This window comes from Neoarius graeffei, chromosome 19 (genome assembly GCF_027579695.1).
Source record: "Neoarius graeffei isolate fNeoGra1 chromosome 19, fNeoGra1.pri, whole genome shotgun sequence".
NCBI classification, from domain to species: Eukaryota; Metazoa; Chordata; class Actinopteri; order Siluriformes; family Ariidae; genus Neoarius; species Neoarius graeffei.
In genome coordinates this window covers 23,906,485-23,925,635 of record NC_083587.1, presented here as the reverse complement: position 1 = coordinate 23,925,635, position 19,151 = coordinate 23,906,485, and the positions used below count along the sequence as shown (strand labels likewise).

General features: G+C 42.7%; 1 protein-coding gene across 3 annotated transcripts in view; it reads left to right on the top strand.

Moving 5' to 3' along the window:
* Window positions 1-18,781, top strand: part of zbtb47b (zinc finger and BTB domain containing 47b) — a 42,569-nt gene extending 23,788 nt beyond the window's left edge. For all 3 annotated transcript variants that reach the window (XM_060899905.1, XM_060899904.1, XM_060899906.1), the window contains 5 exons: window positions 5,563-6,521; window positions 12,112-12,259; window positions 13,119-13,234; window positions 16,085-16,229; window positions 16,429-18,781. In XM_060899905.1, the coding sequence (XP_060755888.1) occupies window positions 5,769-6,521; window positions 12,112-12,259; window positions 13,119-13,234; window positions 16,085-16,229; window positions 16,429-16,754 (1,488 nt within the window). In that variant the 5' untranslated portion in view covers window positions 5,563-5,768 and the 3' untranslated portion in view covers window positions 16,755-18,781. The remainder of the gene's footprint in view (window positions 1-5,562; window positions 6,522-12,111; window positions 12,260-13,118; window positions 13,235-16,084; window positions 16,230-16,428) is intronic.
* Window positions 18,782-19,151: the final 370 nt, after the last annotated feature.

Sequence of the window (19,151 nt, the reverse complement as noted above, 5' to 3'; positions counted from 1 at the left end):
CAGAAATAATGAGTCTTGATTGGGCTTGTGGTTGGAGTGACATTTTGTGTGTGTGAATGTGAAGTCACATTGCAGCTGAAAACAAATGATGAGAGGACAGTGGCAGGACATTGTGTCATGCTTATGAATCTCTCTTCCCATTTCCAAATAGTACAAAATAGCAAAAATTATATGAAAATTTGATGGGACTGGTTGCAAAATTGCCACATACAATGGTTTGTGTAAGTATTTATCTTGAAATTGTACATAATTACGATTAATTTATGATTTAAAATGTACAACTAATTTCGTAGTGCTACAAGCTGGCACGGAAATGGATTTTATTGGGATTCTACATCGTGAATCTCGTCTCATTATCTCTAGCCGCTTTATCCTTCTACAGGGTCGCAGGCAAGCTGGAGCCTATCCCAGCTGACTACGGGCGAAAGGCGGGGTACACCCTGGACAAGTCGCCAGGTCATCACAGGGCTGACACATAGACACAACCATTCACACTCACATTCACACCTACGCTCAATTTAGAGTCACCAGTTAACCTAACCTGCATGTCTTTGGACTGTGGGGGAAACCGGAGCACCCGGAGGAAACCCACACGGACACGGGGAGAACATGCAAACTCTGCACAGAAAGGCCCTCGCCGGCCATGGGGCTCGAACCCGGACCTTCTTGCTGTGAGGCGACAGCGCTAACCACTACACCACCATGCCGCCCCATCATGAATCTAAAATCCAAAATCAGTCATTGTATGTGTGTTTGGTTGGAGCTATCAAAACAAGTTAGACAAACTCCTGGAAAAGTGTTAATCAGATTTTGGTTATTTTAAAAAAAAATTCACCATCCTTCAGAGCTCCATTATAAATGAAAAGAACATGACACAATTGCGACTCTGCCTAGAGTAGGGTGACCAGACGTCCCGGTTTTACCGGGACAGTCCCGATTTGGGGTTGTGTGTCCCGAGTCCCGACAAAAGTCTGTCGGGACACGGATATGTCCCGGTTTTCGCCACTCACGATGTTTGCAACTAAGCAGCATGGGAATCATTAGCGGAGAAATGTCTGCATTTACTATTTTGATGAATTGACAGGAATCGCAAACTTTCCTGGTTACTGCCCCCTGGCCCTGTGGCATGGGTGTTTATTTAGCCACATTATTCCAGACAACAGAACGTGTTGCCATGCAACAATAAAATAAACATTAACTGGCGCGAATGTTCTTTGTCTAGCAGCTAGCAGCAGTAATGCCGCAGCAATTATGCCGAAAAGAAAATGTACCTTTTCCAAAGATTTACAGGGCACCTACCCCTTCCTCCGAGAGGTGCAGAACAATGCGCACGAAGCCTACTGCACACACTGTAAGTGTTCCTTCTCCGTAGCCCACGGTGGTAACGCCGATATACAGGATCACATTAAAACTCTTCTTGTAAATATGCGTAGGCTAATGCATTTTGTTTAGGGTGGGTGGATTGACAGTCGCCTTAGCTTTGTTCCTGTGCTTTGTTCTTGGACTGAGTTGGGTAGCCTATGCTGCAAATGCTGTGCGCTCCTGTGGGGGCTTTCCTCAGGCTGTCGCCCCTCTCCTCCTTTACTGCTGTTTTGTTTGAGTGTATATTCTCAAATCACTTCTCTTTTTTGTTTCTGTTTAACATACCATTCTGACAGTTTGGCCATATTGCTGTGTTGAACAGCTTGTTGCACCTTCCATTAAAGTGTTCACTTTTGTACACATCTTCTTGCTTTATTCATTCAGTTGTGTGGAATGGTTAGTAAGGTTGATTCTGACCTAGGCTATGTTGAGGTCACTTATCTACTTTTTAAGTTCATGCTATAGTGAATACAATTTTAGAGATATAGCCTACATGTGCATATGCATTCTTCTTGGTGTTCTCACAAACAGGTGAAATAAATCAGTTTAAATTTGGCCTATGGACATAGCCTGGCCTATTCTCAGCCATTACAAAATCTGTTGTCTGACCATAATTTAACTGATCTGTATACCACTATGCTACTAGATAACAAAATGCCTGTTTGTTTTATTTCATGTGAGATGTTGATAAATGTGAGCTTCAACAAAATGATAAGAGCACCTCTCTGAGTGTCACGTTTACGTAAAAAAAGGTGTGCATGCACGAGCATGGTCGCGCGCAAAAGTGTCCCGGTTTCAGACTAGGGAAATCTGGTCACCCTAGCCTAGAGAGGGTCGTCCTCCAAAATTCAGCCCCCATGTAAGGAGGACATTAGTTAGAGAAGCCACTAAAAGGTCAAGGGTAACTTAAGATGATTCTATCACCACCATGCTTTACCGTGGAGATGGGGTTACTGTAGAGAAGGCCAAAAAATTCATTTGTAGTCTCATCAGCACTTTTTTTTGGTCTCGAAGGACTTTTTCCACATTCATGAAGTGTCCAGAATGTTTTTTGGCAAATTTCAAACAGAATTTCATCTGTCTTTCCGCTATGTGTTCCATAAAGCTATAGTTATTCTGTGAACATGTTCTTCCAACTGAGCTGTGGCTCTCTCCAGGTCTTTCTATCTTTGGCTTCATGGTTTTTATTTATTTTAATTATATAGTGTGGTGTTTTGTTAAAAAATTAACACGTATCACAAAAGTCAAATTTTTTTTTCATTTTCAGCCAGAGATTTTCTCAGTATGTGTGGAGGGGGGAAAAAAAGTTACTGAATCTCACTTTTTTTTTTTACCAAGGGTTTTACTTGAACATTCATAGAAATCACTTGATCATTTTTTTAAAAAAATGTAATTATTCTATATGGGAAATTTACAACCCCGATTTCAAAAAAGTTGGGACAAAGTACAAATTGTAAATAAAAACAGAATGCAATGATGTGGAAGTTTCAAAATTCCATATTTTATTCGGAATAGAACATAGATGACATATCAAATGTTTAAACTGAGAAAATGTATCATTTAAAGAGAAAAATTAGGTGATTTTAAATTTCATGACAGCAACACATCTCAAAAAAGTTGGGACAAGGCCATGTTTTTACCACTGTGAGACATCCCCTTTTCTCTTTACCTGTAAAGTCTGTAAACGTCTGGGGACTGAGGAGACAAGTTGCTCAAGTTTAGGGATAGGAATGTTAACCCATTCTTGTCTAATGTAGGATTCTAGTTGCTCAACTGTCTTAGGTATTTTTTTGTCGTATCTTCCGTTTTATGATGCGCCAAATGTTTTCTATGGGTGAAAGATCTGGACTGCAGGCTGGCCAGTTCAGTACCCGGACCCTTCTTCTACGCAGCCATGATGCTGTAATTGATGCAGTATGTGGTTTGGCATTGTCATGTTGGAAAATGCAAGGTCTTCCCTGAAAGAGATGTCGTCTGGATGGGAGCATATGTTGCTCTAGAACCTGGATATACCTTTCAGCATCGATGGTGTCTTTCCAGATGTGTAAGCTGCCCATGCCACACACACTAATGCAATCCCATACCATCAGAGATGCAGGCTTCTGAACTGAGCACTGATAACAACTTGGGTCGTCCTTCTCCTCTTTAGTCCAAATGACATGGCGTCCCTGATTTCCATAAAGAACTTCAAATTTTGATTCGTCTGACCACAGAACAGTTTTCCACTTTGCCACAGTCCATTTTAAATGAGTCTTGGCCCAGAGAAGACGCCTGCGCTTCTGGATCATGTTTAGATACGGCTTCTTCTTTGAACTATAGAGTTTTAGCTGGCAACGGCGGATGGCACGGTGAATTGTGTTCACAGATAATGTTCTCTGGAAATATTCCTGAGCCCATTTTGGGATTTCCAATACAGAAGCATGCCTGTATGTGATGCAGTGCCGTCTAAGGGCCCGAAGATCACGGGCACCCAGTATGGTTTTCCGGCCTTGACCCTTACGCACAGAGATTCTTCCAGATTCTCTGAATCTTTTGATGATATTATGCACTGTAGATGATGATATGTTCAAAGTCTTTGCAATTTTACACTGTCGAACTCCTTTCTGATATTGCTCCACTATTTGTCGGCGCAGAATTAGGGGGATTGGTGATCCTCTTCCCATCTTTACTTCTGAGAGCCGCTGCCACTCCAAGATGCTCTTTTTATACCCAGTCATGTTAATGACCTATTGCCAATTGACCTAACGAGTTACAATTTAGTCCTCCAGCTGTTCCTTTTTTTGTACCTTTAACTTTTCCAGCCTTTTATTGCCCCTGTCCCAACTTTTTTGAGATGTGTTGCTGTCATGAAATTTCAGAATGTCTCACTTTCGACATTTGATATGTTGTCCATGTTCTATTGTGAATACAATATCAGTTTTTGAGATTTGTAAATTATTGCATTCCGTTTTTATTTACAATTTGTACTTTGTCCCAACTTTTTTGGAATCAGGGTTGTACAATGGTTGTTCATCTCATCTCATTATCTCTAGCCGCTTTATCCTGTCCTACAGGGTCGCAGGCAAGCTGGAGCCTATCCCAGCTGACTACGGGCGAAAGGCGGGGTACACCCTGGACAAGTCGCCAGGTCATCACAGGGCTGACACATAGACACAGACAACCATTCACACTCACATTCACACCTACGGTCAATTTAGAGTCACCAGTTAACATAACCTGCATGTCTTTGGACTGTGGGGGAAACCGGAGCACCCGGAGGAAACCCACGCAGACATGGGGAGAACATGCAAACTCCACACAGAAAGGCCTTCGTCGGCCCCGGGGCTCGAACCCAGACCTTCTTGCTGTGAGGCGACAGCGCTAACCACTATACCACCGTGCCGCCCATGGTTGTTTATTATTATTATTGTTAAAATTAAATTTGTAATATTTTTATCTTTAGATATCATTTAGGAACTCAAAAGATATCCAAGTGTCCTCCTCTCCCCTAGTTTGGGCCTGCTTGACATTTTAAACAGCCTACCATGTTTCTTCATCTCTGAAAATTAAAGGGCCCCCAGTGACAACTGACATTATAACAAGTGCTTTTGCATTAATTCCTGTGGCAATTAATCGCAGTCAAAGTCTGCTTAATGAATCTGGATAATTGTTTGGAAAGGCTGGTATTTACTCTCACGACTCTGCCTAATTGGTTATTGGCCTGTGTATGTCTTCTGCATCATGATGACTCTGGCGAGACAGGATGGAGAAGTAGAGGAGGGGAGCTGATGGGTCGAGTGTGGATCTGAATATCAATGTAGCTTTCAGACATCCCTCGTTTACATTGTCCTCTGCTCCTATTTTGTTTGTTTGGAGTTGTGAAAGACAAGGAGTGCATATCGAAACCTGGTGTAGAATAAGCTCCGTGGGAATGGCATGTGGCTGTTGGTTCCTCTGATACCTCTGTTTGGTGGACTTAGGCAGGTTCATATTGTACACATGGAATCAATCATTCTTTTTTTTTCCATGGGACTCAAATTTCATTTTGATTGATAAAGCATTCTCTAAAATATAATATAATATGCACTATACGGTGCTTTAATGCATATGTTATTGGAATAATTCAATAATTTATAAAAAAGATGATTTCCTTATTGTAGTCCTGATTTATGGATATTTTTCAAAGTAATCTGTACTCTCCTCTTCCTGTCTGTGAACCAGCTCTAGCTTATATCTGAGAAGACTGGCGATTACACCACAGGATGTGGTGCTACACCTCACCCGTTTGATGGGCACGCCTCACAAAGAGCAGCACCTTTACAGCCCAGCGTGTTTGATGTTGACTTTGCTGGATACCAACAAGGTGGGCAATCAAGAAGAGTACAGATACGCCACTTTACACCAAAACCAAGGAGGAAGAGTGCAAAATGGATGCCTTTTCCATTCAGGTGATAGACAACACAACGGGCAGGCTAGAACATCACGCTAGCTCTCAGGCCCAGGCCAAGCACTTCTACAAAAAGGATGATGGTGGAGGAAGTGGAAGGGGGTTATGCAAAACAGAGGGAAGCACCAGCCCTGAAGACGCAGCACCTCAAGAAAGCTCTGCCTCGTTTAACAGAGAGCAAATCATTGTTGAAGTGAACCTTAACAACCAGACCCTGAATGTTTCCAAGGGGTCAGAGGGCAAGACCAGAGAGCAAGATCAGAGTCGTCAGTGCAAAATTAGTGATGAAGATAAAGGCTATGAACAGAGGCAGGAAGAGATGGAAGTCAGCACAGAGGAGGAGGAGGAGGATGACGATGATGATGATGACGACGATGATGATGATGAAGAGGAGAATGATCTTAGCATTCCAGAGGTTCCACAGGCTATCCTGGAGAGACCACGGCGTGGTACGAGAGCAAGTGCCGTTTCTTTGTGCCGGGGCCTGGGCAGTGGTACGCTGGCACAGGGAAAGAAGGAGCAGGAGAGTCTGGGCCAGAAAGTAAAACTGGAGGAGAAGCAACACTTTGCCTGCAAGAAATGTCCACGTGTATTTAACAACCGCTGGTACCTGGAGAAGCACACGAACGTCACACATAATCGCATGCAGATCTGCAACAAGTGCGGCAAACGCTTCCTTCTGGACAGTGAGCTGCTGCTACACCATCAGACCAGCTGTGAGAAGAGCATACAGGTAAACACACACACTCATGTCATCTCAAGTTTTTTTTTAACTTGTTCTCTATCCATTGGATCTGTCGTCTATGAGTGTTGACTACCACAAACCTAGAATTTTTATGTACTGAGCAAAGAGCATCACAGAGTCACAAGGCAATGTAAAGCGCTATCTGCCCTCTTCCACATACAGGAGCACACAGAGGCCCATGATTGACTAGTGTAGCTGTGATTGACAAGAGAGAGAGTAATCCCATCTCTCCCACAGCCAGTTTTGCTCTCTAGACTCCCGGCTACGGCTGGCTGTAGTACTCTTGGGTTTCTTGTGATCAAAAATGACTTCTAATGAGGTGTCAATAAATTAAAATTACGTGACTGTACTGCAAATCACAAGTATAAATCTACCATAATTAACAATAAATCTTCGCGTGTTTTAGGATGAAAAAGCAACACAGTAAAGATGAATTCCACTTACTTTCAGATTGCCGAAGGTTTTGTAGTATTCATGTGTGTATCACAACAAGATAATATCTCTGAAAAGGAAGTCCCATCTCTGCCAGAATGAATTGTGCAGATTTGGAGCATATACAAAACCTTTTCTTTAAGCTTGGACAAAAATATTTGTCACAAAAATGTTCATTCAATTCAGTACTAGCCATGGACTTAGAGTTGTGATCAGAAGTTTACATACACTTATCATGGACATAAATGTCTTGGTAATATCGGGCTTCCAATGATTAATAATAAAAAATAAAAAAGAATCTGGTGCACAAGTTTTAATTTATTTGTTTTCCAAAATCCCAAATTTCAGGTTTTCAGGGCCTGAATTGTACATACAGGGTAAAAATATACATGCAGTGGGGAAAATAAGTATTTGATACACTGCCGATTTTGCAAGTTTTCCCACTTACAAGGAATGGAGAGGTCTGTAATTTTTATCGTAGGTACACTTCAACTGTGAGAGACAGAATCTAAAAATAAATCCAGAAAATCACATTGTATGATTTTTAAATAATTAATTTGCATTTTATTGCATGAAATAAGTATTTCATCACCTACAGTACCAACCAGCAAGAATTCTGGCTCTCACAGACCTGTTAGTTTTTCTTTAAGAAGCCTTCCGATTCTCCACTCATTACCTGTATTAATTGCACCTGTTTGAACTCGTTACCTGTATAAAAGACACTTGTCCACACACTCAATCAATCAGACTCCAACCTCTCCACCATGGGCAAGACCAAAGAGCTGTCTAAGGACACCAGGGACAAAATTGTAGACCTGCACAAGGCTGTGATGGGCTACAAGACAATAGGCAAGCAGCTTGGTGAGAAGGCAGCAACTGTTAGTGCAATTATTAGAAAATGGAAGAAACTCAAGATGACTGTCAATCTCCCTCGGTCTGGGGCTCCATGCAAGATCTCGCCTCGTGAGGTATCAATGATCACGAGAAAGGTGAGGGATCAGCCCAGAACTACATGGGAGGACCTGGTCAGTGACCTGAAGAGAGCTGGGACCATAGTCTCGAAGATAACCATTAGTAACACACTACGCCGTCATGGATTAAAATCCTGCAGCGCGCGCAAGGTCCCCCTGCTCAAGCCAGCACATGTCCAGGCCTGTCTGAAGTTTGCCAATGACCATCTGGATGATCTAGGTGAGGCATGGGAGAAGGTCATGTGGTCAGATGAGACCAAAATAGAGCTTTTTGGTATAAATTCCACTCGCCGTGTTTGGAGGAAGAAGAAGGATGAGTACAACCCTAAGAACACCATCCCAACCGTGAAGCATGGGGGTGGAAACATCATACTTTGGGGGTGATTTTCTGCAAAGGGGACAGGACGACTGCACCGTATTGAGGGGAGGATGGATGAGGCCATGTATCGCGAGATTTTGGGCAACAACCTCCTTCCCTCAGTATGAGCATTGAAGATGGGTCGTGGCTGGGTCTTCCAGCATGACAATGACCCGAAACACACAGCCAGGGCAACTAAGGAGTGACTCCGTAAGAAGCATTTCAAGGTCCTGGAGTGGCCTAGCCAGTCTCCAGACCTGAACCCAATAGAAAATCTTTGGAGGGAGCTGAAACTCCGTGTTGCCCAGCGACAGCTCCGAAACCTGAAAGATCTGGAGAAGATCTGTATGGAGGAGGGGGCCAAAATCCCTGCTGCAGTGTGTGCAAACCTGGTCAAGAACTACAGGAAACGTCTGACCTCTGTAATTGTAAACAAAGGTTTCTGTACCGGGCGGCACGATGGTGTAGTGGTTAGCACTGTCTCCTCACAGCAAGAAGGTCCTGGGCTTGAGCCCAGCGGCCGGCGAGGGCCTTTCTGTGTGGAGTTTGCACATTGTCCGCGTGGGTTTCCTCCAGGTGCTCCGGTTTCCCCCACAGTGCAAATACATGCAGGTTAGGTTAATTGGTGGCTCTAAATTGACCGTAGGTGTGAATGTGAATGGTTGTCTGTGTCTATGTGTCAGCCCTGCTATGATCTGGTGACTTGTCCAGGGTGTACCCCGCCTTTCACCCATAGTCAGCTGGGATAGGCTCCAGCTTGCCTGTGACCCTGTAGGATACAGATGATGGATGGATGGTTTCTGCACCAAATACAATATTAAGTTCTGTTTTTCTATTGTATCAAATACTTATTTCATGCAATAAAATTCAAATTAATTATTTAAAAATCATACAATGTGATTTTCTGGACTTTTTTTTTTTTTTAGATTCTGTCTCTCACAGTTGAAGTGTACCTACGATAAAAATTCCAGACCCCTCCATTCTTTGTAAGTGAGAAAACTTGCAAAATCAGCAGTGTATCAAATACTTATTTTCCCCACTGTATGCCCACATAGATTATTAATTCAGTGGGGCTGAATGTTCCCAAAATGTCTTTGAATTTGCCAAGGTCTCTTAACTTCCTGTTAGTGATCATGATTGACTACAGCTGGTAGCTTCTCTGTGGCAACAAAGAAAGGGTTTGTTTGACAAGAACAAGTTATTGTAGGTATAGCCGTATTACCAAGGCCCAGAAGAAGACCCAAACTGTCTCCCTCGGCTGAGAGAAAATTAGTTTCGGTCGAAAACAACCCAGGAACCACTAAGGCACACATCTCCCATCAACTGGAAGTTTCTGGAACACCAGTGGATTTCTTTTTTTTTTTCCCCTAACCCTTATCTTTCCATGTTGATGGATGACAAAGGGAATTTGGTCTTTGTATCACCTCATATTTGTCCCTCAGTTAATCAGGAAGTCATGGACTACAGATTGAAAGTTCCTACACACTCCAATCAACTCAAAAATGTACGATTTAAATGGAAAACATGCCTCGGTTACATTGTGTTTACTATAATTTCCAGGGGTGCCAATAATAGTGATGCATGTGTTTTTGTTGAAAATAATTATTTCCTGATGAAGAATTTGTTTTTCTCTGAATAAATTTATTTCAATTAAAGGTTGGATTTTTCTCATTTTTTCAGCATGAGATGAAGCAACTTCACGAAAAGGTGGATTTTTTTCCTAGCCCTTTTTATTAACCTTTACAAGGGGTGCCAATAATTGTGGAGGGTACTGTGGTGGTTTTTTTTTTTGTTGTTGTTGTTGTATATAATCCCTTCAGACACAAGATAAAATGCTATTGAACTTCATGTGTACAATTATACACATTATGTCCAAAGGAGATGTGTCTAGAAATACAGTATCCTCATTATCTCATCTCATTATCTGTAGCCGCTTTATCCTGTTCTACAGGGTCGCAGGCAAGCTGGAGCCTATCCCAGCTGACTACGGGCGAAAGGCGGGGTACACCCTGGACAAGTCGCCAGGTCATCACAGGGCTGACACATAGAGGCCCTCGCCGGCCACGGGGCTCGAACCCGGACCTTCTTGCTGTGAGGCGACAGCGCTAACCACTACTGTACACCACCATGCTGCCCATACAGTAGCCTATCTAATCTAATGTTTTCATACTTTATCGTTTGTGAGCACTAGAATAAACTGCTAAACTAACTGACAAAATTCGATAATAATCAGCTTATTAGTCTGCACGTAAAAACAAGCTCACTCTTTAAAAACAGATCTGTAAACACACAATCTTCTCACAGTCTCTTGGGAAAAGGCTTTCAGCAATTCTGGTGTGCTTTACTTACTGCGTCTCTCTCTTTCCACTGGTACATCACACTCTGTCTGTCGGTATGGCAGAATCGCACTCATGCCTGTGTGTGAAGTGGGATGAGATGTGGGTGATCTGTATGCATGAGTTGGCTCTGGGATGGAGGGAACAGCTGGATGATGCCATTAATGCCAGAGCTTCAAGTCATTTCCTGTTTGAACTCCTCTGTGGAAATGCTTAGACAGCATGTTGTGGCCCATATATTATTCCTCTCTTGCTTCTCTGGTGCCATTTAGAAAATTGCGTCCTTTGAATTTCAAATTCTGAATTTGATGTCCTTTAATGTGCATTCGTTAGTGATTGATTGGCACTGATTTATTTTCATTACAGCGAAGGTGCCTTTGATGAATGGATGAATATAGCCTGAAGGTTGTGTGTATAAAAAAATATATATATGGGCGGCACGGTGGTGTAGTGGTTAGCGCTGTCGCCTCATAGCAAGAAGGTCCGGGTTTGAGCCCCGTGGCCGGCGAGGGCCTTTCTGTGTGGAGTTTGCATGTTCTCCCCGTGTCCATGTGGGTTTCCTCCGGGTGCTCCGGTTTCCCCCACAGTCCAAAGACATGCAGGTTAGGTTAACTGGTGACTCTAAATTGACCGTAGGTGTGAATGTGAGTGTGAATGGTTGTCTGTGTCTATGTGTCAGCCCTGTGATGACCTGGCGACTTGTCCAGGGTGTACCCTGCCTTTCGCCTGTAGTCAGCTGGGATAGGCTCCAGCTTGCCTGCGACCCTGTAGAAGGATAAAGCGGCTAGAGATAATGAGATGAGATGAGATATCCCTGCTCCGGGGGGAAGATACTGGGGTTTTTTTGGTTTTTTTTTACACCTCTGTCCGTCTGTCCGTATCTCTGTATTTCCTTCCATGAGAAACACCCTTTTTCTCAGCAACCACAAATCATAGGCAATTGGTACTTGGTACCAAACTTCAGCTTGGGGTTCTATACCATATATACGTGTATCTATCCTGTTTACCGACTGAATGTATTTACGAAACCTATAGCGTGGATTTACAAAATTTTCGTAACACTTTTCTCAGCAACTACAAATCACAACTGCTTGATATTTGGTACCAAGCTTCAGCTTGGGGTTCTATACCGTGTATACCGTTTTCAGGTCTGTCCCACATCGACTTCCTGTTTACCGACTGAATGTATTTACGAAACACACAGGGTGGATTTTGACGCTATTTCAAGAAGCAGAATGCTATGTCAAAAAGACAGTTTACCAGGATGCTGTTTGAAATCCCTGGGGAGAGACACTGCTCTTTACTTACTTGTTTTAGGGTTCATTATTTGTTGAAGTCAACATTCATAATAAGTGTCCTATTCCTTCGATTACTTGCATTCTGATATAAGTGAGAGTGGGGGGATACAATACATAAGTGGGCAGTAGCTCACAGTTGATCTTGGGGTTTTTTTTGTTGTTGTTTTTTTTTACAATCTGCAGTGTGTGACCTGTGGGAAGGCGTTTAAGAAGTTATGGTCCCTCCACGAGCACAACAAGGTCGTTCATGGCTACGCTGAGAAGAAGTTCTCCTGCGAGGTGTGTGAGAAGAAGTTCTACACGATGGCACATGTCAGGAAGCACATGGTGGGTGAGTATCCTGGCGTGCGGAGGGTTAATTAAAGGGGCAGTATTTCATTTTACATGCTTCTGTTGAGACGATAAGCTGCTTTTTAAAAGAAAATCCACTGAGCTTGGGGGCGGAGCTCATTTCTGGGCCAGAAAAATTAAATAGAAGCTTTAATTGAAGAAACTAGGCATATTTATTGCATAGCAGCATAGTGAATCATAGTTTTATAAGATATAACAGAAAATTATATCTTTTTATTCTTGATTCTTAAGTCTAGAAACAATGTTAATAATTATAAACATCATCTCTGATGCATAACAAGCCCTCTGGACACAGCTAGGTGGCAGCGAACGCTCCACATGCAAGGACGCATGATCTAAAGCAGTGTAATTACTGCAAATACTATAGTGCCTGGGTCATGTACAGTGAGTTCCTTTCATCTCCTGAAGCCTGATCTGTATTCGACTGGAGCGTCCCACTGGGGGGGGGGGAGAGTCACACTGACCTTGTCTCTGCCCCATACAGCACACGCAGCAGAAAATCCAGGCTGTGTTATTTTAATCTTTCCTATCAAGCAGGAAAAAAAAAATCTTTCCTCCAGAAGTGCTCTCATTCTCTATAACGTTCATCTTGTAGAATAGTATAATTATAACGTGGTACAATAATGATCAAATTTATTTGATGGGAAATCTCAAACATTTAAGTTATTTATGTTACACTGTGCACTGTACGCAGCAGTTTTTATATTTATATGTGGCACTGTACGCTTTAAAAGCGCCAAGATCTTTCATCTGATTTTTGTTATACACTGTATGCTCTGTAAACACGGGTGTGCATTAGACATGTGTAAGAGTGCAGAGGTGTGTGTCCTTGCTCGCAGCCCATACGAAGGACATGCCGTTTACGTGTGAGACGTGTGGGAAGTCGTTTAAGCGCAGCATGTCTCTGAAGGTGCACTCTCTACAACACTCGGGAGAAAAACCCTTCAGGTGTGAGGTGAGTTTTAGATGCACACACTGCTGTTTACTGTATACTAAATATTGTATCATTTAAGATGAGTTCTGATGCATGAATTTGCACAGGGGTCATTTGAAAATGAATGAAATGTTAGTCCTAATTTTTATGGGGGTTAAAGAGATTTATCAGACTTTTGTTTTACTACCATCCATCCATCCATCCTTCCATTATCTGTAGCCGCTTATCCTGTCCTACAGGGTCGCAGGCAAGCTGGAGCCTATCCCAGCTGACTACGGGCGAAAGGCGGGGTACACCCTGGACAAGTCGCCAGGTCATCACAGGGCTGACACATAGACACAGACAACCATTCACACTCACATTCACACCTACGCTCAATTTAGAGTCACCAGTTAACCTAACCTGCATGTCTTTGGACTGTGGGGGAAACCGGAGCACCCGGAGGAAACCCACGCGGACACGGGGAGAACATGCAAACTCCGCACAGAAAGGCCCTCACCGGCCCCGGGGCTCGAACCCGGACCTTCTTGCTGTGAGGCGACAGTGCTAACCACTACACCACCGTGCCGCCCGTTTTGCTACCATTGTGCTCCGTATTACTTGGGCGTGTGTGTGCGCGCGTTGTAAAGATGCCACAAAGCTGTAACCTTTTAAACTTTCAACCCAGAAATGAACTTATTGCTTGGTACTACCCAATAACATGATACACAAAAGGGTAGTGATGGGACCACTCTTTATAGTGGCTATAACATAAGTGGTGATAAAAATTTGCTTCACCGAGGTTCCACATCATTAAACGTAATGAGAAATGGGTAAATAGGTATGTATTGTTCTTTAATAAATAGCAAATTGTTAGCATTAACAAGTTGCTGTTTTATAAGGAATAAAAACACTTGAGCTTGTCTGTGATCGTTTTCCTATAACACCACACCTCCAGCAGCTTTATTCCTTCCATAAATATTGCTTGTGACGTGTGTGTGTGTGTAAGAAGATTTAAAGGGCATATTCTGGACCAATTTCTTTTTTATATGAAAGTATGTCCGTTTACACACTCCTCCAGAAGGGTAATTTTGCACAAGGCCATCTGTCTACAGCAGAAAAAAATAAAATAACAAAACGCGTCTGGAAAAATCCCAAGGGAGTCTGGAGCCAGATTCGTGACGTCACCTGCGGAAGCGCCAGCAGGCTGCGAGAGCTTTGCACGGTTTCAGTGCACAGCCTGTGTAGACCAAGCGCTCCCATTTCTCTCTCATTGTCCGGTCTTTTGGGAAACGATGAGTACTAATCCCATCAAGATTGGTGTTGCTACACCCTCCTACAATACATCTGTTCACCATTTTAATAATTACGCGATAACGTTGAAGAAATTTGCAGAAAACCAGCAGGTCGTTTTCTCATAAACAAACCAGCGCTGACGTAGGATTCAGAAGGAGGCGTCCCGCACGTGACGTCACGAAAATCAATGTTTCCCGGGAAATCCAAATGCCGAGTTTTTTCAGAGGCGGACCAATTCGCCTCAAACGGCCTGATTTCAACTGAATTTTTCTGGCATTGCGCAAGGTAAAAAAAACTGCACAAAATGTGACAGATATTTGACCAAAGTTTAAAATAAAATAGGAGAATTACATTGATCTTGCTCCTGAATTTACCCGTGATATGCACTTTAAGGGTGTTTTCTATGTGAAGTCCCTGCATGAGATGTGGAATTCTTTAAAAAGGTCAAGACTTGAGGAAATTTTGTGTTTATTTATTATTATTATGGCTGGGTTCTTGCCCAAACTGATAATTGCATCATCAGTTTTTCTTTGGCTAGTCATACACAAGGTACGGCACTACACTTCCTGGAGCGGTTGGGGGTTAGGTGGCTTGCTTAAGGGCACTTGAGGCAATCCTGCTGGTTCAGGGAATTGAACCAGCGACCACCAGCTGTTTCTCTAACCATTTGGCCATGTAGGATTATCGGACACAAGACCTGAGGTCCGAGTCCACTTGCACAAGGCAGTCATTGGCTGCTTGCAGGTGAACCCAAGTGCGGCTTGATTTGCAGTGATTGAACTCTGATTGATCCAGTTCCAGGAATTAATAAATGATTATTATGTTTCAGTCCCAGTTTCACCCCATCCTATCCCATCCCATCCCATCCCATCCCATCCCATCCCATCCCATCCCATCCCATCCCATCCCATATACTCGAATTGTTTTTCTGATTCACTGATATCCATTTTCGATCAACAGGGAACGGCTTTTTGAACTGGTTCTGTTTAGGATTATTTGAACCTTGGTGCCAGCTCGCGAACCGGCCCACATTTTCACCAGTTTTGAGCAGAACCATTGTAATCAAGGATGTGTCATGAACAGAGGGCGTTGCGCAAGGCATAACGGGAGTAAACAGTAGTAGCAAGATGGCGGTGCACATTGATTACCTGTGAGTTTTTGCAGATATTCGTTTTTGGTCGATTTTATTCTGAAGATGTTTAATTTTCCATTGCGCTCTCCATTGCTGTGCTCTGCTTCCTCTCCACACGCCCACTGCTGTCATCACAGTTTGCGCTGGAAAAACCAGCTGTATTTTAGTTCCAGCTGGCAACCAACTTTTTCAGGTTCTGAACCAATCTATTTTTGGTCGAAATGTTCTGAATGTTTCAAAATTTGGTGTGTGAACCAGAGCGTAACCCGTTCTCTGTTGGTCAGAAAGGGTTATTAGTGTGAAGAGTTCAGTGTATAACCAAATAGAAATGGAACAAATACCAAACATATTGGTTTCACTCTTATTTGGGCTTGGCGCTAGGTTGAGAAAGCACCCTTAGAGGTTTTTTTTTTATCTCCAATTGTTTACTAACCTGACTAATATATCTGCCTTTTCTGATGCAGAACTGCAGTGAACGGTTCCAGTATAAGTACCAGCTTCGCTCTCACATGAGCATCCACATCGGCCACAAGCAGTTCATGTGCCAGTGGTGCGGTAAAGACTTCAACATGAAGCAATACTTCGACGAGCACATGAAGACCCACACTGGTAACTAGTCATGCTAATACACAACTCTTTTTAATGTGTGTAATTTGTTTAATTAATAGAGAAGGTTTAAAAATGAAAACATTCTGACTATAAAGCAGATATCGTAAACCTTTTCATCCCTAAGAAGCCCACTAACTGCACTGACAAAATGAAAGATATTGCAATAACTCTTCTTCTCAAGTTGTTTTCTTCTTTCCAGGCGAGAAGCCGTATATCTGCGAGATCTGCGGGAAGAGCTTCACGAGCCGACCCAACATGAAGCGCCACCGGCGTACACACACAGGCGAGAAGCCGTACCCTTGTGACGTGTGCGGCCAGCGCTTCCGCTTCTCCAACATGCTCAAGGCGCACAAGGAGAAGTGCTTCAGGCTCAGCAGCTCTTTAGGAGACGACAGTAGCATGACCTCGAGGGGTGAAGGGTCACGCCCTTCCTCACTTCCTCTCCTCCACTCCATTAGCGGCCTTCCTCCTCCTCCATCTCCTCCTCCACCTCCTCCTCTATTCTCCACCTCAAGTAATGACTAATGGCTTTCAGTGGAAACCTGGAACCTTTTTTTTTTTTTGGTGGGGTGAACCAAAAGCAGTAGGTCATTCGACTCTGTGGGTGATGTCCTGCGCAGAGGACTCTGAATGAAGTAGCAGGTTTTTGTAAACAGTGTTTGACACTGTGTGAACTCGATCTCAAAAGATATTTTATACATAAAGAAGATTTGGCTCCTTGTACTACTCAAAAATTTTGCTCGTCATTGTGGTGAAGTTCTCATGCGCAACTGATTGCGCAGATAACATTGGTTTCATTTAGAATGTCTTTACAGGCCATACGTCCTGTCCGTTCCGTGTGTGTGTGTGTGTAGATACTGGAATCAGGCTCTGTTCTCTGCTGTTAGAGGAATCACCAATCTTGTATGTTGTGTATGCAGCCAGCAGAGGGATCCGTGTGATCGAGCAGCAATGCAAAAGAGCTTTTTCACAAGAAGCTACAATGCCGATAACCAAATCTCTGCGTCCCTGCAGTAACCAAACCCTGTGTGCTTATTAATGAGGTATGATGTGTTTATAATCACTCCTGCACCTTATTTCTAACTTTAACCATACGTACACTGATGTTGTATTGGTTAATGTTGTCTGATGTGATGCCCTGTCTCTGGCACATGAGAAAGGGGCGGGGTTATACAGAAAGTTACAGTGCCCTCCACAATTATTGGCACCCCTCATTAAGATATGTTCTTAGGCTTCTAATAAATTCTTTTTTTTTTTAATAATATAGGACAACAGTGCAAAAAAAGAGAAAAATTCAAGTGGGAAAAAAATCCCACATTAAGAAATCTTTTTTTTTTTTAACATGAAATCATGTGTGCCACAATTATTGGCACCCCTGATGTTAATACTTTGTACAACCCCCTTTTGCCAACAAGACAGCACTTAATATTCTCTTATAACATTTCACAAGATGGGAGGATACAGAGAGAGGGATCTTCGACCATTCTTCTTTGCACAATCTCTCTAAATCATCCAGAGTCCTGGGTCGTCTCCTATGCACTCTCCTCTTCAGCTCACCCCACAGGTTTTCAATTGGGTTGAGGTCTGGGGACTGAGATGGCCACTGGAGGAGCTTGATTTTGTGTCTAGTGAAACATTTTTGTGTAGATTTGGCCACATGTTTAGGGTCATTATCTTGCTGAAAGACCCAGTGACGACCCATCTTCAGCTTTCGGGCAGAGGCCACCAGATTTTGATTTAAAATGTCCTGGTATTTCAAAGAGTTCATGATGCCGTGCACCCTAACAAGGTTCCCGGGGCCTTTGGAAGAGAAACAGGCCCACAGCATCACCAATCCTCCCCCATACTTCACAGTGGGCATGAGGTGCTTTTCCGCATACTCATCTTTTGTGATGTATTAGAGTGTTTGTTGCCCAAAAGCACTGTCTTGGTCCCAGTTGAAGTCCCAGTACCGCTTAGCGAACTCCAGACATTTACGTTTATGCTTGTAAGTGAGAAAAGGCTTTTTCCATGCATGCCTCCCAAACAGCTTGTTGGCATGTAGATAGCGCCTGATGGTTGTTATGGAGACTTTGTGACCCCCAAGATGCTACTCTTTGATGCAATTCTCTAACAGTGAGCTTTGGAGAACTTTTTACTTCTCTTACCATCCTCCTCACTGTGCATGGTGGCAAGATAAACTTGCATCCTTGTCCAGGCTTGTTTGCCACTGTTCCAGTTGTTTTAAACTTCTTGATTCCTCTGACTGTAGATATGGGCAGGTGTAGGCGAGTGACTATTTTCTTGTAGCCATTGCCTGACTTATGAAGGTCGACACACATCTGCCTTACTTGAATGGTGTGTTCTCTTGTCTTTCCCATGTTGAAGAGTGGATAAGAGAAATGGGCCTCTGTGTCACATCATATTTATACCCCAGGGAAACAGGATGTGATGATTTATTAATTAAAGATTCCTAGATACTCTGATCAATTTTATAAACTCCAGTAGAAATGATAGAAATGCTTCAATTACATTTATTTTCTAGGAATTATAGGTGCCAATAATTGTGGAACAGGTGATTTTATGAAAAATAATTATTTCTTAGTCAGGGATTTTTTTAATTCACTTGAGTTAATGGTTACATTTTTCTACAATTTTCAGTGTGAGATTATGCTTCTGCAATAACAATTGAATTTATTTTAAGGCTTTTAACACATCTTAACCAGGGGTGCCAATAATTGTGGAGGGCGCTGTATATAAGAAAATCTGCAGATGTCAAATATTTAAACCTTTTTTGTTTTATTTTTAAATGTAGAATTGCACTTTATTAAAATCAGTCTGCATATCAGCCATAAACAGTACTGAAATATCAGTATCAGAAGCCTCTGATTCTGTAGATATAGCATTATAGCAATATATTCAGCTAAAGAAGTTTGCAGTTTT